The sequence below is a fragment of the Delphinus delphis genome, chromosome 21 (genome assembly GCF_949987515.2).
Source record: "Delphinus delphis chromosome 21, mDelDel1.2, whole genome shotgun sequence".
In the NCBI taxonomy this organism is placed as follows: domain Eukaryota; kingdom Metazoa; phylum Chordata; class Mammalia; order Artiodactyla; family Delphinidae; genus Delphinus; species Delphinus delphis.
In genome coordinates this window covers 9,801,433-9,823,611 of record NC_082703.1, presented here as the reverse complement: position 1 = coordinate 9,823,611, position 22,179 = coordinate 9,801,433, and the positions used below count along the sequence as shown (strand labels likewise).

At 48.5% G+C, this 22,179-nt stretch overlaps 1 protein-coding gene across 3 annotated transcripts; it reads right to left on the bottom strand.

Moving 5' to 3' along the window:
- Positions 1-15,299: 15,299 nt before the first annotated feature.
- On the bottom strand, positions 15,300-21,817 carry DUSP26 (dual specificity phosphatase 26). Of its 3 annotated transcripts, XM_060001474.1 has the most exons (5): positions 21,527-21,817; positions 21,150-21,184; positions 18,911-19,213; positions 17,212-17,426; positions 15,300-16,136 (listed from the first exon to the last, which is right to left on the bottom strand). In XM_060001474.1, exons 3-5 carry the CDS (start codon positions 19,144-19,146, stop codon positions 15,937-15,939), a joined length of 651 nt encoding a protein of 216 aa, XP_059857457.1. In that variant the 5' UTR covers positions 19,147-19,213; positions 21,150-21,184; positions 21,527-21,817; the 3' UTR covers positions 15,300-15,936. The 3 variants fall into 3 exon arrangements, with proteins under 3 accessions (XP_059857457.1, XP_059857456.1, XP_059857455.1); XM_060001473.1 differs by lacking the exon at positions 21,150-21,184 and having other exon boundaries at positions 18,911-19,216; XM_060001472.1 differs by lacking the exon at positions 21,150-21,184.
- Between the last annotated feature and the right edge of the window lie 362 nt (positions 21,818-22,179).

The following is a 22,179-nucleotide window of genomic DNA, read 5'->3' as shown; positions in this document are numbered from 1 at the left end:
GAAGGTAGAAGCCAGGGACTTCGAAACTGACACGGTGCGCGCACGCCCCCCTCCCTTATACTCCCCAGCCCCCTGCCCCGGGAAACTCCGCCCCCTTGCCGTCACCCGCCCTCTGGCCAATGGGAGCCTTCCTCTGGTCCCCGGGCATTATTTGCAGGGCTGCCCGGATCGGAGGGTGGGGAGCATCTTTGCTCCTCGGGCGCCTCCCCACTTCAGCTTCCCAGTCCTTGGGATACTTGAGAGAGAAGCGCGCGGCGCGGTGGGATGGCCGGAGCAGCCGGGGCCAACCTCCCCCGCTAGGAAAGCGGAGGAAACGGAACAATTAGTGCCACATTGTTTTCTGCCTCCAGATCTGTTACTGTTTAGCATTTCTATAGCTCTTTGAGAAGCCAGCTCCGGGGAGTGGTTACATTTCTGCCCAGAGGGCAAGAACTTGGTCCTAGGTGGCGGCTCGCACGTTCCTTTGCTCGCTTCCAAGCGAACTTCGCAGCAGCAAGGTTGGACCAAGAGATTATCATGCTAAGTAAAGTAAGTCAGATAGAGAAAGACAAATATCGTATGATAAACCTTATATGTGGAATCTATAAAAAATGATACAAATGAACTTATTTACAAAACAGAAATAGACTCACAGACAAAACAAAGTTATGGTTGGTTACCAAAGGGGAGAGGGAGGGATAAATTAAAAGTTTGGAATTAACAGATACACACTACTATAGATAAAATAGATGAACAACAAGGACCTACTGTACAGCACAGGGAACTATATTCAACATCTTGTCATAACCTATAATGGAAAAGAATCTGAAAAAGAATATCTGAATCACTTTGCTGTACACCTGAAAGTAACAACATTGTAAATCAACTATACTTCAATAAAATAAATAAGTAAATAAATTAATAATAAAATAAATAGCTGAATAGAATTCCATTGTATGACTATAACAAAACTTTGTTCACCGGTTGTTGGATATTTGAGTTATTTCCAGTTTGGGGCTATTAAAAATAAAGGTTTTCAGAACAAAACAAACAAAGAAAAAAGAGGGAACTGAAGCCAGGATTTGAAGCAGATGAATTAGGAAGGTGAGATCTGGAAAGTGCTTTAGCTGTCTTCTTATTTTTGGAGAGCCGTCACCCCACCACCCACCCCCAGTTTTATAAACAAGGAACTAAGGCCTGAAGCTTAAGCTTAAGGTAGACATATCAGGGCTCTAAGCTCCTGAGCAGCAGAATCAAACCCAGACATCCACATTGGCAATACCATAAGGGCAGCATCTTCAGCATCTAGCACCACACAGGTGTTGAAGAAATAGTAGTTGGAAGAAAGGCTGAATCTCTTAACTTCCTGTCCAATGTGATGATTTCTTTTACCTGACATTGCATTGTTTCTGTCTCTCTTTCCCTTTCTTCCTGCCTTTCTTTCTTTATCTCCCTTCCTCCCTCCTTTCTCTTCCTTCCTTCCTTCCTTCCTTTCTTTCTTTCTTTCTCCCTCCCTTCCTTCCTTCCTTTTCTTTCTTTCTTTCTCTCTCCTTTTTCTATCTTCCTTTCCTTCTCCCTCCCTCCCTCTGTCCCTTCATTTGTCTCTTCCTCTGCCTCCTTTTTCCTTACTTCGTCTTTCTGTCTGTAATTTTTTCAGAACATATTCACTGAGAGCCTACTTTATGCCAAGAACTGTTTCACTGGAGACCCATCAATGTCCTCAAGCCTGCTCTCCTGGGATTTACATTGCATGAGGAGGTAAACAGTAAGCAAACAAGAAAACATAAGAATGACTCAATCTAATCTTCCTATTAGACTTAATGTCTTAATTGAAGCTAAGTACTTTCCCTGACTCTTGAGAGTTTGTAACACTCAGATAAGACTATGAGAATCAGTACTTTGTCATTTAAAAGCATGATGGTTAAGGTATCAAATGACTTGGCCAAGATCACTTAGCAATCTGCAAAAATAGTTTAGCACTTACATAATTGTCTGAAAACAATTGTTTTTCTTTATGAGCTACTCTGGAAGGGCATCATGGACAGATCCAACCAATTTCATCTCCTAATTGGACAATTACAAAAGCTTCCTAATTGGTCTCTGTCTCTAGTCTATGTCTTAGACTTTAGAGCCTGCAAGAATCACCGTTATGTGAGAGATGTTACATATGCAGACTCTCGGGTCTCAAGCCTGGAGATTCTGATTCAGTAGTTAAAGGTGGTCCCCAGAAGTGTTCATTTACCATGCCTTCCCCGCTCCACCACCAAATTCTCATGCAGTTATGCTGAAAGAAATAATGCTCTGATCTTATCTCAAATCCATCCTCTCTGCTGGCCCCAGAGTTATCTTTCTAAAACATAAGTCTCATCATTTCTTTCTCTTGCTTAACGACGTCTATTGGTTCCTGGTGTTTACACGACAAAGTTAAACTCTAGAGTGTGCCATTCAAATCATTTCTTTTTTTTTTTTTTCCTGCACCCCGTGGCTTGCGGGGATCTTATTACAGTTCCCCGACCAGGGATTGAACCCGCCTGCTTGTCAATGAAAGTGTGGAGTCCTAACCACTGGACCACCAGGGAATTCCCTCAAATCGTTTCAGTCTGGCCTTTGCTTGTCACCCTAATGCCAAATGCACCCTCTCCCTCTCCATACACTTAATCAGCCACGAAGCTTCTACTGTTGTTCCTTGAATACATTCTTTCTTGACTGCGATTTTGTCCATGGTAGTGCTTATGTTTGGAATGCTCTTTTTCTTTCTGTGCCTGACACTTTGTAAGATTCGCTAAAAATTCACCTCTTCTGTGGCCGACCATTGTCAGCTTTCCCCTCTCTATGTCTCTTTGAACACGTTTCATGTACAATGTAGTATGTAGTGGGATTATCAAAATAATTATGTGATTTCCTGAATTTGATCCCTTCATGAGCCCTCCTCATAAGAGGTTTTTCAAGGGCATGAATCATTTTTGTGGTGGTTCCAGTGTCTGGTTCAATAAATTTTTTTTGGAATGTATGTGCGTGTGAGTATATAAATTACCATACAATTTGAGCCATATTCTCAGCACACTATAGAGGATTAAAACAACAACAACAGTAGGGTTGTTACTCATTCAATAGTTCTATTTATTGGCTCAGGGGAAAGGTGTTGATAGGTGAGTCAGATGGTATTAAGGAATTCCTGCTAGGTGCCTCTAGGGCACACCTGTGAAAGAGGGCGAGCCTTTGAAGGGAAAATTGACAGGAAGTGAGGAATACCTCTTCCCTGCCTTAGGCTAAGGAACCCAGGTGGGAAGACACTCTAAAGGTAAGAATAGTGGAAATTCTCATGGAGACACAGCTGGTCAATGAGGGCAGTGGACATGGGCCATGAGTACTGTCACCAGAAATTTCTTTAACAATTCATGTGTTAAGCCTGACGTTTTTAGCATTCACTAAGGTCTTCTGAGGCACTCAAGGACTCTAATTTAGGAAACCCAATGCATCCCTTCCCAATTTCCCACCCTCATCCCTCCTGGCCATTGTGGCCTTAGGGCAGTGCCCCCAAATAATGGCTTAGATTGGGAGATACAGGTTGAAGGAAGGACTTTGGTCTTGAGCATGCTTCTCCAGTGGTTAGGGCTCCGGGCTTCCACTGCATCCACTGTGGGGGGGCATGGGTTCAATCCCTGGTTGGGGAACTTAAGTTCCCACATGCTGTGTGGTATGGCCAAAAACCAACCAAACAAACAAAAGGTTGGTTCAGTGCAGCATTTTCTTGGACTAAAGGGCTGTATCAAAAAGAAGTTGATTTCTCACATCATGTCAATACAATTTAGATAACTCACCTTCCCCCCGACCTCAACCAATGATGCTTCATATGCCCAGCTTCTTGCAAATCAGGAAGACAAGTCTGGTTGTTTTGTGAGGAAGAAACGGAAACAGTAAATAAGATGATGGATTCTACATCCAAAGCCAAAGCCACTTGAGAAGTCTGAAGTAGAATTATGTTTCTAAATCTTCCATGGCAAGAGAGAAAAGTAATACTAAACCCCCAGAAAAACTTCTAAGGAGTCAGGGACTCTCTTCATTTTCAAGGCCGCCCCTCAACATCCTCTTATACACCCCCAAAGCCCCCTCATTTTAAGGGCTTGTTAGCACTAGAGAATCGTATTACGGAGAGAGAGTTAATTCTGTGGAAGAGCGTTGAGACCAGAAACCTTAATCCCATCATTTTACCTTTACTAAGAAACTCTCTTCCATGGGCCTCCAAAAGCAGCCCTAAAATATGGAAGAGAATACTAACCCTGGTTGGTTGTAAAAAGTGATAATTAACCCCAAATAATCATGTCATACTTCAAAATTAGACAGATTGTCACATTTCCCCAAGCCTTTTCATTTCTGAAGAGAACAATTGTCAGAGGCACATGCAATTCTGCAATTCTTTAAAGGGGTTCAGAGTTGTTCATTTTATATTTGGGCAAATGAGGCCCTTCACTCACTTTTCTTTTTTAATTTTATTTATTTATTTTTGGCTGCGTTGGGTCTTCGTTGCTGTGCATGAGCTTTCTCTAGTTGTGACGAGTGGGAGTTACTCTTCGTTGTGGTGCACGGGCTTCTCATTGCGGTGGCTTCTCTTGTTGTGGGGCACGGGCTCTAGGCACGCGGGCTTCAGTAGTTGTGGTTCGTGGGCTCAGTAGTTGTGGCTCACAGGCTTAGTTGCTCTGAGGCATGTGGGATCTTCCCGGACCAGGGTTCGAACCTGTGTCCCCTGCATTAGCAGGCGGATTCTCAACCACTGTGCCACCAGGGAAGTCCCACCCTTCACTCATTTTATTCTTAAAAGATCTGGCCTTCCTCTGTCCAGATACCCTGGAGGTCTCAGTACCAGGATGCTTGTAGGGGGTGATTGATGCAACTCTTTTTTTTTTTAATTTTTATTTTATATTGGAGTATAGTTGATTAACAATGTTGTCTTAGTTTCAGGTGTACAGCAAAGTGATTCAGTTATACATATACATATATTCATTGTTTCAGATTCTTTTCTCATATAGGTTATCAGAGAATATTGAGCAGAGTTCCCTGTGCTATAAGTAGGTCCTTATTGGTTATCTATTTTAAATATAGCAGTGTGTACGTGTCAATCCCAAACTCCCACTCTATCCCTCTCCCGCACCCTTCCCCCCCCACCCCGTAACCATCATTATCTAAGTCTGTGAGTCTGTTTCTGTTTTGCAAATAAATTCATTTGTATGATGAATTTGGCCAAAGGTGTTCATAATTTTCCCAACAAAGCCCAGGTCCTGTCTGTGGTTCTCTAGGGAAGTGAAACAGCAATTTCCCCACCCCCGCCCCCATCTCCCGACCCACCTGGGAAATCTAATAGGAGAATAAGGCTTTCATGTGACCCTGGAGGCAAATCTTCCTTTCTCTCTCCCGGAGGCTCCTCAGTTCTGGGGTGATGGCCCAGACTTTTCCCCAGGTATCTCTTTTTTTTTTTTTTTTTAGTTTATTTTTTTTGCTGTGTTGGGTCTTCGTTTCTGTGCGAGGGCTTTTTCTAGTTGTGGCAAGTGGGGGCCACTCTTCATCGCGGTGCGCGGGCCTCTCACTATCGCGGCCTCTCTTGCTGCGGAGCACAGGCTCCAGACGTGCAGGCTCAGTAGTTGTGGCTCACGGGCCCAGTTGCTCTGAGGCATGTGGGATCCTCCCAGACCAGGGCTCGAACCCGTGTCCCCTGCATTAGCAGGCAGATTCTCAACCACTGCACCACCAGGGAAGCCCCCCCCCCCCCCCCCCAGGTATCTCTTAAGCATCCTTGATGATGAGCCTAAGTACCAGGGGAGTCCAGAAGGAAACAGAAGCTATGGGGTTCAAGCTAACCTGGTTTCCCAGGAATCCTGCACGGTCCTGCTATGTCTTTGGATTTCTGGAATGAAGACAACACTCTAGGCCAGAGCTGAGCCATCGTCCCATGTGTGAGAGCGGAGATTGGAGAATAAAGCAGAGGAGGAGAGAAAAACGCCTTTGATTGACCACCTACTGCATGCCAAGCTCTGTGTTCAGTGCTTCACATATTTTCGTGGATTCCTCACCAGAACCCTCGGGGTATGATTATTTTCTACTTTCTTATGAGATAAAATAGAAGCCCAAGAAGGTTAGGTTTCCCCCCTAATCACATAAGTGTTGTGGACAGAATTCCACCTGAACTTGTTCTCCATGAAACATGCTCTTTCCCTAAACACTTAACTGTAATGAAAGTTCTGGAATCTGGCGTGGTACTAATTTATTTTCTCCCCTGGAAGATTAGGGCTTGTCATAACGCCACCACAGAGGGTCATATGAGAAAAAAAAAGTTTGATGAGAGGGTCATACGAGAAGCAACATGTTTGAAAAATGCTTCGCATGTACCTGGTCCATAAAAAAGCCCCCAATAAATGTTCATTATTATTATCATCGAACTATATCATGAAGCATCGTGGCTCAGAAGGAGCCAGCACCTGTAGTGTATTAATTAGGATGCAGACTAAGCTATTGTGGTGGGTTTGAAAATATGTCCACACATTTTTAGATACTCCTCCCTTCAAAAGGGGGAGCCTACTTCCCATTCTCTTTCATGAGAAGAGGTTGGGCTGGACGTGCGGACCCTTCTAAGAAGCTGAGTGAAGTTGAGGTAACAGTGGTTGATTTTGGAGACTGGGTCATAAAAATGCATTGTGGTTTCCTTCTCTCTCTCTCCCTCCCTGCCCCCCACCCCCACCCCGCCACATCAGTCACTTGCTCTGGGAAGCCAGGAGCCATGTCACAAGGACACTCACCTGTGAAGTCACATGGCAGGGAACTGAGGTCTCTGCTAGCAGCTGTGTGAGTGGAAGTGGATATTCTGGCTTTAGTCAAGCCTGGAATGACGGCAGGTTCTACCAATGTCCTGGCGGCAGTCTCTTGAGAGACCCTGAGGCAAAACCACACAGTTCAGCTGCGCTTGAATTCTTGACCCACAGGAGCTAGGAGACAACCAATGTTTGCTGTTCTAAGCCACTGAGTCGGCGGGTAATTTGCTATTGAGCCATAGATAAACACTATAGTCACTGTCACAAAGAGACAGAGAAGTACAGAGACGGGACTTCCCTGGCGGTCCAGTGGTTAAGACTCTACGCTTCCAATGCAGGGGGCGTGAGTTCGATCCCTGGTGGGGGAACTAAGATCTCACAGGCTGTGCAGTGTGGGAAAAATTTAAAAAAGGACAGGGGCTCCAACTATCTAGTTTATTTCTGCCTCATGAATATTCCAAAGAAAGGAGGTAGGTTCCGCTTCACGAGGCCATCAGAGACCCGGGTTCCTTTCGCTGTTTGGCCACGTCCTAAGATATGTTCCTTGTTCATATGGGGAAGCTGACTTACCAGTTACACAGCCGATGTTTTAACCCCAAGGGAGGGGATGAAAGAGTGGAAAGACAGCATTTTCCTTGCAGGAATTCAAGTTTTAACTTTTGTTCCCATTCCATTGGTGAGAGCTTAGTCACAGGGTCACACCTATTTGCAAAGAAGCCTGAAGAATGGAGGCTCCCGCTGGACAGTCGGGCTGAAGCTCGGGCAGGTCTGTGATAACAGGAGAAAGTGGAGGATGGAATGTGATGGATGGAGGCCTAGGAACATCTCCACCCCCAGTCCCAGTGTTGGCACCTTCTCTGTGGCTTTCAGTGACACTTTTCCAAGGCTCAGTTTTCTCATTTATACAATGAAGGATTGGGGACTTCCCTGGCAGTCCAGTGGTTAAGACTCCACGCTTCCACTGTGGAGGGCTCAGGTTCAGTCCCTGTTTGGGGAACTAAGATCCTGCATGGTGCTGCCAAAATAAATAACTTAAAAAAAAAAAAAAGATTACTGCACATGATGTTTCTAACCTACTTTATTATTATTTTACTTTTCATTTTATGTTGGAGTATAGTTGATTAACAATGTTGTGTTAGTTTCAGGTGTACAACAAAGTGATTCAGATACCCATAGACAGGTATCTATTAGTTTTCAAATTCTTTTTCCAATTAGCTAACCTACTTTAAAAAAATTTTTTAATACAATGAAGGATTGGATAAGCTTGGTGGTTTTCAGTTTTGTGTGTGTGTGGCAGAATGTTGTTTATTAAATAATTTTTAAAAACAGACACTGCATGGATTAGAGATATAAAAACAGAGCTGATCTGTTTGAATCACGTGGGGTTTCTGTCTCTGCTCTCCACTCCCCTCACCCCATCAGTGGCCCATGGAAAGCTATTTCAAGCATTAGAGCTCTGTGAGGCAAGATCAGGCTCACCGAGTGAGACGTTCTCCTGGCTTCCTTCCAGCTCTGGTATTTTTGAGGCTCTGCGCACTCACCTGTGTTCCCTGCCCTGGGCTGGTGCACAGATGGCAGCTGGGGGCTCATACCCAGCATGTATTGGTGGAGGAAGATGGAATGAGCCCTTGCCCTGGGTCTCCAGCCTCACCTCATTTCCTTTCATCCCTTTTCTGATTTTGCGACATATCTCTCCTTTCTCCTAAGGCAAGTCCGTCCCTGGACAAGGGGTCTAGGTGCCCGCCGTGGAGCTCAGAAGGCGTGTTCCGAGGTGCCGGGACACCACCGTAGGTGGCCTCGTGCTCCACCCCTTGGATGGGGACGTGGAAATTCTCAGAGCACACGGGCTCCCTCCCCAGGCTAATACTTTTGCTAACCCTCTTGTCTCTTCTGGGCTGCCATTGGCCTCACCTGGATTAGGAGCTCAGGCTCTGTCAAGGTTATAGACCGAGAATGTGGACATGCTCAGCGCTGACCAAGTTTGTGAGTGACCCCCAGGGACCAAAAGGGGACACGCCTCCCCCCTCTGATTTTTCCCTACCCCAGTTATCCTCAGAATTCTCAAGAATACAGACTGCCATAGGGAAAGTTACCTAGGGGGAAGAGAGTTCCTTTTCTTTTTTTTTTTGCGGTACGCGGGCCTCTCACTATTGTGGCCTCTCCCGTTGGGGAGCACAGGCTCCAGAGGCGCAGGCTCAGCGGCCTAGGCTCATGGGCCCAGCCGCTCCGCGGCATGTGGGATCTTCCCGGACCGGGGCACGAACACGTGTCCCCTGCATCGGCAGGCGGACTCTCAACCACTGAGCCACCAGGGAAGCCCTAGTTCTCAATTTTTAAAACGAAGGTAAAGATTAGTTCTGACATTTTAAACCAGTGTTCATGGCATGTCAAGGGGCTTTGATCAGTTTCCTATTGCTGTTGTAACAAATCACCACGAACTTAATGGCTTGAACAATGGAAATGTATTATCTTACAGTTTTGTTAGATCAGAAGTCTGACATCAGTTTGGCTGAGCTAAAGTCAAGCTCGGTCAGCGAGGCAGCCTTCCTGTCCGGAGGGTCCAGGAGAGAATCCATTTGCTTGCCTTTTCCAGCTTCTAGAGTGCCCACATTCCCTACCTCATGGCTCGTATCCTTGTCTTCAAAGGCAGCAGTGGGTACCAGTCCTCACATCAAATCTCTCACCCCAGTTTGCATATGTTCTCTGCTTTTAAGGACTCATGTGACTGGGCCCATTGGATAATCCAGTGAAATCTCCTCACTGAGAGGTTGCAGTTTTCATCACATCTGCAAAATCCCCTTTGTCATGTGAGGTAACATGTTCACAGGTTCTGGGGTTTAGGGAATGAACAGGGCTCTTCCCTAAACTTTTCGATCTTTTGCTCCTTCCTTTATCTGCCACAAAAGTTCTGAGGACAGAAACCTACGACAAACAGGGTTTATCTTTCCTCATAACCTGGTCCACTCTTTCTCTGTTCAGGCTTCCTTTTCCTTAAGGGATGTTTCTTTTTTCCCTGTGTTTTCTTTTTTAAAATTGATTTACCATATTATATGTTTCAGGTGTACAACACAGGCATTCATAATTTTTAAAGGTTATATTCCATTTATAGTTATAATAAAATATTGGCTATATTCCCTGTGCTATACAATATATCCTTGTAGCTTATTTATTTTATATATAGTAGTTTGTACCTCTTAATCCCCTACCCTTACCTTGTCCCTCCCTGTTCCCTCTCCCCACTGGTAACCACTAATTTGTTCTCTATATCTGTGAGTCTGTTTGTGTTTTGTTCTGTTCACTAGTTTGTTTCATTTTGTATTTATTTAATTAATTTATTTTTTATGTTTCATTTTTTAGATTCCACATATAAGTGATATCACACAGTATTAGTCTTTCTCTGTCTGACTTATTTCACTTAGCAGAATACCCTCCAAGTCCATCTATGCTGTTGCAAATTTCATTCTTTTTCATGGCTGAGTAATATTCCATTGTATATACGTGCCACATCTTCTTTGTCCATTCCTCTGTGGATGGACACTTAGGTTGCTTCTATATCCTGGCTATTGTAAATAATGCTGCTATGAACACTGGGGTGCACGTGTCTTTTTGAATTACTTTTTTCGTATTTTCGGATAAATACCCAGGATTGGGATTGCTGGATCATGTGTAGTTCTACTTTTAGTTTTTTGAGGAACCTCCACACTGTTTTCCATGGTGGCGGTACCACTTTACATTCCCACCCACAGTGCACCAGGGTTCCCTGTTCTAAGGGGTCTGTGTGGAGCGATGGCCCTTGGGTGCGTGTGGAGCCCCCTCCAGCCAGCGATATTCGTAGCTGTCTGTCTGGCTTCTGGCTCCATCTGCTACCTTGGGGCCCAGGAGCAGCAGTTTTCTCTTTGCTGTCGCTCCCTGTGGAACTTCTCAGCTGGGATGAGTTACAGGGTGAAGGACTGGGCTAACATTCCTCCCTCTCCCCGGAGTTGTCAAAGGCCCTGGGGCCTGCCAGAGGGTTTGAGTCAACATCAGGAGACCAGGGCAGGCAGGCAGAGAGGATGATGAGATGGACTTGAGTTGCAGCTCCCCAGGAGCATGAGGCTTAGCCGGCTGGAAGCACAGGCTGCAGCTAACAAGAGAATATTTATTCTTGTTCATTTTCAAGTCCTTGGCTTGGGTCCAACTGGTCCACTGCCCAAGAACTAGATGCAGGAGGAAGGCTTTTTTTTAAAGCATCTTTTTTTAAAAAAAAAAATTTATTTATTTGGTTGCACTGGGTCTTAGTTGTGGCAGTGGGCTCCTTAGTTGTGGCATGCGAACTCTTAGTTGCAGCATGCATGTAGGATCTACTTCCCTGACCAGGGATCGAACCCGAGCCCCCTGCATTGGGAGCATGGAGTCTTATCCACTGTGCCACCAGGGAAGTCCCAGGAGTCTGGACTTTTAATGCCGGTTTTGGAAGGTGGGAGCGAGACCCACCTGTGACAGGTGTCACCCTCATTCCCCTTGGAGGGTAGGAGGACTGATTCCATCTGTGTGATCACCAGGCTGTGCTCTTTCCTTCTCTCCCTTGACCCCCAAGACACACACACACCCTGAAATGGTGGAGGTGGAGGGATGCGCAGCAGCGTGATGGCTACACGCACAGATTCTGGAGCCAGAGCTCCCATGTTTGAACCTGAGCTCCTCCGCTTGCTATTTGTGTGTCTTTGGGAACATTTCTTAACCTTAGTTTCCCTGTTTCTAAGCAATGACAGTGACACCACTTCACAGGGTTTTAAATGAGGATTAAATGACTTAATATCTGTAAAAACAGAAGAGTGCCAGGGCAGAGCCATAATATGGCTTTGTTAAATAATAATAAATGTATGTGTATATATATATATATATATATATATATATATATATATATATATGAATGATCTGCTCTATGAGGATAATCTGGAAAGCTGTTCTTTGGTCAGATAGACTTTGGTAGCTATACATCTGTACTAGAAGTTAGAATTAAGTTCTCAAGTTATTCAGTTTGCAAGAAGTCTGAGAGATTTAGCCGAGGCATATTCAGACTACAAAAATAGGTCTGCGGCTGTGGGTTATATTAGTAGTGATATACTTACTAGGAAAAAGGAGGTGACAGCTCTGTTGTAGCCTACATTGGTCAGATCATAGCTATAGTCAGTCCTTCTAAGAGCCTGAGTTATTTCTGGGTTCTTTTTAGTTATACATAAGTTGCCTATGGTTCTGACAGGAAATCAATGCAATCTAACTGTCAGGTTGGCCAAAAGGTTCGTTCGTTTTTTTCCGTAAGATGGCTCTAGTAGCACTTAGTTGTCTTTAACTTCATTCAAAACAATTTTGTTAGATTGTATCGTGACAGTTGTCGTATCAGTGTACATTCAATAAGAGACTTATCAAAATTGGTGAATTTTTGTGTAGCCATTTTAATATTGAAGATGGAAGAAAAAAGGCAACATTTTGGGCACATTATGCTTTATTATGTCAAGAAAGCTAAAAACGCAACCGAAATGCAAAAAAAGATTCGTGCGGTGTATGGAGAAGGTGCTGTGATTGATCGAATGTATCGAAAGTGGTTGGTGAAGTTTCGTGCTGGACATTTCTCGCTGGTTGATGCTCCACGGTCAGGTAGACCAGCTGAAGTTGACAGCGATCAAATCGAGACCTTCACTGAGAACGATCAACGTTATACCACGCAGGAGATAGCCAACATACTCATAATATCCAAATCGAGCATTGAAAATCATTTACACCAGCTTGGTTATATGAATTGCTTTGATGTTTGGGTTCCACGTAAGTTAAGTGGGAAAAAAACCTTCTTGACCCTATTTCCTCGTGCGATTCTCTACTGAAACGTAATGAAACGTTCTGTTTTTAAAACAAATTGTGACGGGCGATGAAAAGTGGATACTGTACAATAATGTGGAATGGAAGAGATCATCGGGGCAGGCGAAATGAACCACCACCAACCACACCAAAGGCTGGTCTTCATCCAAAAAAGGTGATGTTGTGTCTATGGTGGGATTGGAAGGGAGTCCTCTATTATGAGCTCCTTCCGGAAAACCAAGCGATTAATTCCAACAAGTACTGCTCCCAATTAGACCAACTGAAAGCAGCACTTGAATTAGGCACTTGAAAAGCGTCCAGAATTAGTCAACAGAAAACACATAATCTTCCATCAGGATAATGCAAGACTGTGTGTTTCTTTGATGACCAGGCAAAAACTGTTACAGTTTGGCTGGGAAGTTCTGATTCATCTGCTGTACTGACCACACATTGCACCTTCGCATTTCCATTTACTTCGGTCTTTACAAAAATCTCTTAATGGAAAAAATTTCCATAAAAGGCACTTGGAACAGTTCTTTGCTCAAAAAGATAAGAAGTTTTGGGAAGATGGAATTATGAAGTTGCCTGAAAAATTGCAGAAGGTAGTGAAACTAAAGCGTGAATACGTTGTTCCATAAAGTTCTTGGTAAAAATGAAAAATAGGTCTTTTATTTTTAGTTAAAAACCGAAGGCACTTTTGGCCAACCCAATAGAATCAACATTCATAGCGAAGCCCTCACTCTTTCCCTTATATAAAATTGTCTCTCGATGATAATAAAAATGTGAGGTCCCAGCCAACAGATCAAGTCTTGCCTGAAACATTGAGACCAGTTCTAATTTTGGTTGCCACAATTAGAAAGGGGTACCAATACTGGCAAGGCTGGGGAGGAAACTTGAAATATGACAAATTCGGACTCGTAGAGACAAGCATAGCTGTTAGGCTTAAAGTGAGGGAACACAGGAGAGTCACAAGAGCTGGCTTCAAACCATGGGAAGGGCTGCCATGAGAGATGTAGCAAGATAAAGAACACATTAAGTACTGAGTGTGCTCAGAACTTTCCATTGCATAACCAATTAAATGCCCACAGCAACCCTGCGGAAGTAGACAGACTATTGCATGTAACCAGGGGGAGAGAGGTAAAGTGACCATTGCCAGTGCCCTGATGGATATGTGCCAGGGCCAGGGATCCTAGGCCGTCAGATCTCTCGGCCTCATCTCACCACCACTGTAACGTGATCACAGGATGCAAGTGTAATATTAGAGCTTTCTAATACTGTGTGTGGGAGTTATGCAGTGATTCCCGACCATCAAAGATGGCCAAGCAGGGACTTCCCTGGTGGTGTAGTGGTTAAGAATCCACCTGCCAATGCAGGGGACATGGGTTCGAGCCCTGGTCCGGGATGATCCCACATGCTGCAGAGCAGCTGAGCCCATGCGCCACAGCTACTGAAGCCCACACACCTGGAGCCCGTGCTCCGCAACAAGAGAAGCCACCGCAATGAGAAGCCCACACACCACAATGAAGAGTAGCCCCCGCTCACCACAACTAGAGAAAGCCCGTGCGCAGCAACGAAGACCCAATGCAGCCAAAAATAAATAAATAAGTAATATATTAAAAAAAAAAGATGGCCAAACAAATTAATGCTTGATAACTATCGTCAAGTGATTTATTGAAAAGACGATTTATTTATGTCCTGGTGGAGAGTGGAAATCGTTAATCTGTGAAGGTGACTTCTGGCTTTGAGATTCTGAATTTCTGTACTTTGGGGTAGAATATACACTTTACATATATTAAGTGATTTTTTTCCCCCTGTATTTTTCACTTCCTCTTACATCCCATCCCCTTCTCCCACTCATGCGGATATTCTGTTCTGGGAACATACCTCTTTTGTTTTATTTATTTTATTTATTTGGCTGTACCGCGCAACATGCAGGATCTCAGTTCCCCGGGCGGGGTTAGAACCCGTGCCCCCTGCAGTGGAAGTGGGGAGTCTTAACTACTGGACTGCCAGGGAAGTCCAACACACCCTTTTCAAAAAGAGGGATGTGGTGGCTGGCTGTTTGACAGTTGGGATGTAAGATCATACATACTATTCTCTCTGGTGGTTGAGTTTATCTTTTTACTAAATTTACTAAGGAGATTATGTTACACTCCTCAGAGGAAAACTTGGAAAGATTAGAAGAGGATGCGACCACATCACCTCTCCTCCCCTCCCCTCCAGTTTCTTGGTACCAGGCAAAACCCAAACCCATGAATGTGGGATTTAGGGCTGGGATTGATTTAAGATGAATATTCTGCTCTCCTCCTAGCATGGGGGACTTGATATAGAAATCAGGTTGACTTTTTGAAAATAAGTTATATTTCTTACACACCTGAGCTTGTAAAGAGACCTATTTTAAGCTTGGGAGATGCAGGGTGTGCGCTGAGTCCTAACACAGTTTGCAAATCTGAATTTTTTGGTCCTCTGCTTCCCCCGTGTGGACATAAATGGAAATAAATTCAAGATACCCATTGCCCCAGGAGTGTGAAATTGGACTGGGGAGAAACCTCCCTTAGGAACTGGTGGAGATGTGAAGACCAGTGAGGGCTTATGACCGACCCTAGGAGGGAGTCAGGAACTGTTCTCAGGGGACAGGTTCCGACCTCGTACAAGCTGTCAGTAATTCAAGAGGCTTGCTTCGTATTCACCATTTTTATTTTTCCTGGAGACACTTGGATCCAGTAAGCGAGGGATTATCTGTAGGCTCCCAGTCATGCACCTCTGCAGTTCTGGGCCACGACCAGCACCCATGGGTGCCGTGCCAAGCCTCCCACGCCTCTTCTTCCCGGGTTTGGAGTAACAAGTCTGTGGGTTTCTCCCTTAGCTTTTCACACCCTCTCTTCACCGTCTGTCCCTGAGCTACCACCTCCACACAACTCGACACCATCACGTTTGTGTTCGCCGCATCCCTGATTCCTGGCAGAGGTACAGGGCAGAGCTGGTCCTTTTGTTCTGATACGCGGACAAGGGGAGCACTTGAGCACAAAGAGGGGCTGTGAATCGCCGGGACCCCCCTGGCTGGGATCCAGGACTGTCTTCTACCTGCAGCCTACCTGCCTCCTTCCCTGGCCAGCTCCCTCCTGGGTGACTGTCACACTGCCCAGCCTCACCCCATCCCCCCTCCATAGACAGCAGCTGTGGCCTGGGGCCACGTCCCAGCCCTCTCAGGAGAGAATGGGTTCGCTGGGCCGCCTCCAACCTGCCCCCTGGGCCTCCACTCTCCAGCTGGGATCCAGGGACCCACAGGCCTGGCCTGACCTCCCTCCCTCCCTCTGCCCCCTCACGCCTCCAGTCGCTTCCGCAGCCTGCGGTCCAGGGCCAGGAGCTGCCTCAAGAAGCCCCTGTTGGGGATGATGCCTCGGTGGTCCTTGACTTTTTTGATGGCCTCCACAAGGGTGAGGCTGTGGTACAGCATGAGGTAGGCCAGCACCAGAGTGGCCGAGCGGCTCACGCCCACGGCACAGTGCACCAGGATCCTCCCTGTGAACACAGACACGAGACATGGCTGGGGACCTCGCTGCGGGCTGGAGGAGGCCGGGGAGAGGGCCCCGCGGACAGGTGGGGAGGTAGACAGGTAAGCAGAGGTGCATGGACGCACAGACTGCTGACGATAAGAGCCCAGGTCCTGGCCAAGGGGGGAGCCTGGACGGGGTGAGGTGGAGAGCCTGCAGCAGCGCAGCGTCCATAAGCCCAAAAGGGGCTCCGAGGGAGAGGCTCATCGCTAACGCAGCACTGAGCTTTGCACTGAGTTGGGCTTCCTCCTGTGTGCTGAGTGCGTCCATGGAAAACCCTCCTCAATCTCCCAGTCACTTTGGGGTGGATGATTAATATAGTTTTTTCCTATTAAAAATTAAAAAAAATTTTTTTTTGGCCACGTTCTTTGGCATGTGGGATCTTAGTTCCCTGACGAGGGATCAAACCCACACCCCCTGCATTGGAAGTGTGGAGTCTTAACAACTGGACTGCCAGGGAAGTCCCAATATATTTTATACATATATATATATATATATATATTTTTTTTTTTTTTTTTTCCCTGATCACTAAAGCAAGACAGGTTCAAGGTAGAAATCATTAGAAAGTATAGAAACATATAAAGAAGCCAACAGGACTTCCCTGGTGGCGCAGTGGTTGAGAGTCCGCCTGCCGATGCAGGGGACACGGGTTCGTGCCCCGGTCTGGGAAGATCCCACATGCCGCGGAGCGGCTGGGCCTGTGAGCCATGGCCACTGAGCCTGCGCATCCAGAGCCTGTGCTCTGCAACGGGAGAGTCCACAACAGTGAGAGGCCCGCGTACGGCAAAAAAAAAAAAAGAAGCCAACAATTGAAAAATATATCGCCCATAATCTCACCACCCAGGTGCAACTCTCCACTCTCTCAACATTTGGGATTATTTCCTTCTTTTTATGGACTGCTTTGAAAAGATGGTTGAGAGAACAGTTTCCTTTCCTGAGCATTTTATCACATCATTCAAGTCTCTCTCTCCACACCCAGGCCCCTGGGCTGTTCTCTAACCCATTGTCTGTTGGTCCTTCCCTCCTCCTTGCTCCCCTCCTACCTCCCGGCTGGCTCAGTGCCCGGTGGATGAAGTCGGCGGCCGCCTGGAAGTGGACGCTCATATCGAAGGCTGGCGAGTCGTGGGCCTCGACACCCAGGTAGCGGATGCCCAGCCCCACGTAGGCCTCGGGTGTCCCTCGCCACCTGCTGTGAGAGGCGTTGAGGACGTGGCTGATGCCCAGGCGACGGAGCTCCCGGTGGTTGTTGGCTATTTCCCTGCATTGAGGAGTGGAGGTTAGGGGGGCGCGGAGCTGGGCACTGGGGCCCCGACCTCTGCCCGGCCAACGTTGTTGTCTCCAGGACTCCACCTCACTTCCTGAGGACCCGAGATAGGCAATGAGCCACTGTCTCAACCTGGAGCAAAGGTGGGGAGTCCTGGGGAGATTTCGCCTTGAGGAGAGGAGACTGAGAGATGGGCAAACAACAGCCGTGATAACATATTGAAAGAATGCTCCGAGACAGAAGGACTTTACTTGATCCGAGAAAAGGACTGACAGGGTTTGTGCTTCATGTAAGGAAGTACCTACCAATGGTGGAATCTAGCCGGAGAAAGACTGGGGCGCCTTGGGAGAGAGGGACTTTCTTCACACCAGGGTATTCAGTTAGAGAGAGGAAGCCAATGGGTAGGGGCTGGAAGTGGCAGAGCGAATCTGAACATTGGATGGGTTGTTGGACCAGCTCACATTTAATGTCCTGTTAACCATTTTTTTAAATTTAATTTTAATCTTAATTTTTTGGCCACGCTGGGCTGCCTATGGGATCTTAGCTCCCTCACCAGGGGTTGAACACGAGCCCCTTGCAGTGGAAGCGCGGAGTCTTAACTACTGGACCCCCAGGGAAGTCCCGCCCCCCCATTACTTTAGACTCTCTCTGATGACCAGAATCTTCTTGTGTTTTGCCAGTTACTCCACGCTCATGGTTACCCTGTGGTGGAGGTCACCTTCAGATGTTCCTGTGGCCCGTACCCCTCAGCTCAGCCAACATGATCATATCAAACGTCCTGTCCAGCGCCAACTCCTCAAGCAGAAAGAGCCCTGAACTTGAACCTCCAAGTCCTGGCTCTGCTACTTACGACCCGTGTGACCTTGGGCCAGTCCCAACTTCTCTGAGCTTCCGATGCCTCCTCTGTAACCTGGGGATAGTGGTACCTACCTCACAAGGCTGTCGTGAAGATTAAGAGAGAAAAGGCATGTGAAAAACTCCTCGTAGTCTCTAAAGCCCTTGGGAGAGACAAGTGGGGCCTCCTCTTCCTTTGACGCCCTTCTCTCCATCGACCCCACGCGCCTGAGTGAGCCTCTGCACACGCTGCGGCTTGGCTTGGTCAACCTTTCACCTCACTAACCACTGTTCCCGGCCCCAGTGATGGCCTTGTCTCAGGGCACAATAGGTGGAAGGTCAGAGGAGTCATCTACATGTCCAGCCCTTAGCACTGACGCAATCATACATTTTACTAAATGAACGATAGGATTCCGTGAACAGAGTCTGTCTGTCCAGAGTTGAGTCTATCAATAATCCTGTCCAAACTCCCCCAAACCCTCCTCCACTCTGCCCATGCACCCCGTCCCCTCCATCCTCCACGTGGAACCAACAGCACAACTCAGCGCCTCTCTGCCACTCTTCTGCTTTCTTTTTGCGCGCACACACACACACACACACACACACACACACTCAGCTGTGGTCCCAGTCTGCTGGGTACATACTGGTCTCCGAGGTAGAGGCCCGGCCAGACCTCGTCGGCGTGGTTACAGGCCGTCTTGCCCGTGTACAGAAGCCTCTCCAGCTCAAAGACGTTGAGGAAGGGATGCTGGACAGCTGGTATCTCTTCCAGGGCCCCTCTCGTGCGAACAGGAGACCTCGAGCCACTCCACCTCGAGCCACTCCGGGAGAAGCGGGCCATAAATGTCACCGAGGCCCAGAGCCAGTTGCCGGGGCACATCTTAGAGGCAGCAGGAACCGTGGCAGCCACGGGGGTGGCTGATGAGGGGTCAGTCTCCAGGTAGCTGCTGCTGGGAGAGGCAGGGATGTGAGACACACCGGAGTGAGTCTGGAGCAGCAGCTTCCCTTCCTGCCAGCTGGGCTGGCCCCTGGGGAGAAGATTCTCCAGGGACGAAGGTGGAGCCTGGCCCCCTGGTGCGGGAAGTGCTCTGGATGGTCTTCTTTGAGCTGCGGCAGCTCCTTTTCCCTGCTCTTTGGCTCTGCCGGGCAAGGAGGTGGGAGAGTCACATGTTCCTGTTTACGGGAGAGGGAGCTGCCGGCTGCTGGGTGTCTGCCCCGCCACTCCACCCCAGCTGCCAGCGCAGACGTAAACACGCACGCAAACATTTGGTATTTGGGTGGCAGGGCCCGCTGCCGGAGCCCTTGCCAGCCGGGATCTGGGTCTCGTCTGCCTGAGGCTGCAGGCGGAGAGGCTGGGGGGCTGGCAGGGGGCTTGGGAGTGGCTTTGGACCCATTCAGAGGGAATTAGCATGAAGACAGTGCAGCAGGGGCTGTGACACAGCACGCCTGCCTCCTCAGTGCCAGAGGGATGGGCTGCTGTAACCCGTTCCTGCCGTCCCTCTGCCTCAGCGATGAGCCTGCTCTGGGAAGTCTATGGTGGGGACGGGAGGAGTAGGGAATAGTGATGAAGGCGAAGTGTCGGTGTTTGAAAACTACTTGCTGATGGAGGAAAGCGCCAACCTATGTGCGCAACAGGCAAAGCATCCTCCTTTGATCAGCAGACAGATATCATTGATTAAACGTCATCTCTCTGGGTCCAGGCAGGGCTGGAGCATCGTGTGTGTGTGTGTGTGTGTGTGTGTGTGTGTGTGTGTGTGTGTGTGTGTGTCTGTGTGTGTGTGTCTGTGTGTGTGTGTGTGTGTCTGTGTGTCTGTGTGTATGAGTGGGTGGGGAGAGGAGGAGGGAGGAAAGGGAAGAAATTAGGGATCCTTCCAGGCCCAGGGGCTCAGAGTCTGGAATTAGCATCTGTGTTGCTGGTGGAGTTCAAGTGACCCTACTTAGCACATGGGGTCCTCAATGAGGAGCCTTAGCGGAGGTGCCTCTGACTCTCTGTGGACAGCTGAGCCTCCTGAAAGTGGGACCATGTGTTGAGCTGCAGAGCTGGGAAGGACCAGCCTTTGAGACTTGCCCCGGGAACTTCAGGGCAAGAGCCACGCCCACTCCCTCCTTCCTCCCCCTCCTCCTCCTCCCCTTCTTCCTCCTCCTCCTCCTCCACTTCCTCCTCCTCTTCCACTTCCCCCCTCCTCCTCCCCTTCTTCCTTCTCCTCTTCCTCCTCCTCCCCTTCCTCCTTCTCCTCCTCTTCCTCCTCCTCCTCTTCCATTTCCTCCTCCCCTTCCCCTTCTCCTCCTCTTCCTCCTCCTCTTCCACTTCCTCCTTCTCTTCCACTTCCTCCTTCTCTTCCACTTCCTCCTCCTCTTCCTCCTCCTCCTATCCCTCTTCCTCCTCCTCTTCCTACCCCTCCTCCTCCTCCTCCTTTCCCCCTCCCCCTCCACCCTTCTCCTCTCACACTGTGATCCTGACCCTCTGAAAAGGTGGGCTGGTCTGAAGGATCCCCCTCCCACTCCCTGTCCTCTTCTGCCCCAGGGACTCAAGGGAAAGTCCACAGTGAGAGGCCATCTTTGTCCTGCCCCCAGCCCGCTTCCCCACCCACGCTCTCAGCCAGGGCCCAGCTCTCCCCATCCCCCCATCCCCCAGGGCCAGAAGAGATCTAGCGCTCACAGGGCAAAAGGAGCAGAGGTCTTAGGATCAGGACTGGTGAGGGGAGATGGGATCTTGGGGTGTTTAGGGAGAGAGGTGGTTTTCCCTGGCGGGTCAGAAGGAGCACAGAAACAGAGCACGAGAGCCGTCACCACCACCACAGCTATCAGCTTCAACATCATCACCACCGTCATCTACTTTTCCTCCGCAGGCCTGAAGACCCCACCATCTGGTTCCCAAACCACCTTTCCTGGAAACAGATTCTGCCGCCTGTGGGAAGCTGAACGGTGCAAAGAGAGCGGGAAGCAGACCAGGTGTAGCAGGAGCTCCGTGTGACTCTATTTCTCCCCATTCCGTCACGGGGTGCCCCCCTGGGCACCCTCCAACCCCATCCGCAGGCTTCTGGGGGCCCTGGTCCGCCTCCCCCCTCCTTCCCTCTGCTGTCGCGGTTGTAACAGGTTCATGGCTGTCGCCCAGCCCTCGCCAGCCCAGACAGCCTGGCGCGGAGGGCGGAGGGAGGGAGCCCAGGCGGGCCCCGCAGGTTCGCTCCCAGGCCCCTTCCCCCCGCCTCGGCCCCCAGCCCCGGTCCCCGCGCCTCGCCCACCCGCCCCGGCCCCGCTACCTCGGGAGGCGGCGCGGGTCTCAGTCCCGGAGGCAGATCGCCGGCTCAGACAGCCCCACGGCCATGACTCTGCCGCCACCGCCGCCTCGGCTGCCAGCGCCAGACCGGTTGATGAATTAGCATCTATTTTTAAGCCATGACACGCACGTCGAAGCAGGGCTGGTATCAGTGTGCGTGTGTGTCAGCGACACGCAGGGACACAGCCTCACACCCGGTGGCCCGAGTGGACACGCGGCGTGGGCCACGCAGCCCGCACCCCCTGCGGCCCCGCCTCGCAGGCATGCTAGTGTGTATGTGTATTTTCGGAGCTGCGCCAATGACAGGCACTTTGCCTAAAGCTGACATTATGTAAGTCGTCCCAGACTGTGTCTTGAGCACACACGCTCCTCCCCAGGCAGCGTTAATTAATTACACAGACACGAGGATGATTCCCACTTACTTGTACATTTCTCCTTCTCCGAGAACACCGTGGTACAGAGAACTATTGTTCGTAACCCTGATCAGTATTTACTATATACCACGTGCTTCACATATCTTAGCTCATCTTATCCTCACCACAAGTCTGTGACGGAGGTGATATTGTTATTGTACCCATTTTAGGGAGGAGGAGACGACGAGGCACAGAGAGGCTAAGTGATCTGCCCAGGGCACGC

Bases quoted from the DNA above. Each gene is read 5' to 3' on its own strand.
- DUSP26 (XM_060001474.1), bottom strand. From the start codon at position 19,146: ATGTGCCCCGGCAACTGGCTCTGGGCCTCGGTGACATTTATGGCCCGC. The intron at 17,427-18,910 runs GTATGTACCCAG...TCCTCAATGCAG, and splicing joins GGCCTCTACCTCGGAGACCA to GGAAATAGCCAACAACCACC. The intron at 16,137-17,211 runs GTAGGAGGGGAG...CTGTGTTCACAG, and splicing joins GGCACTGAGCCAGCCGGGAG to GGAGGATCCTGGTGCACTGT.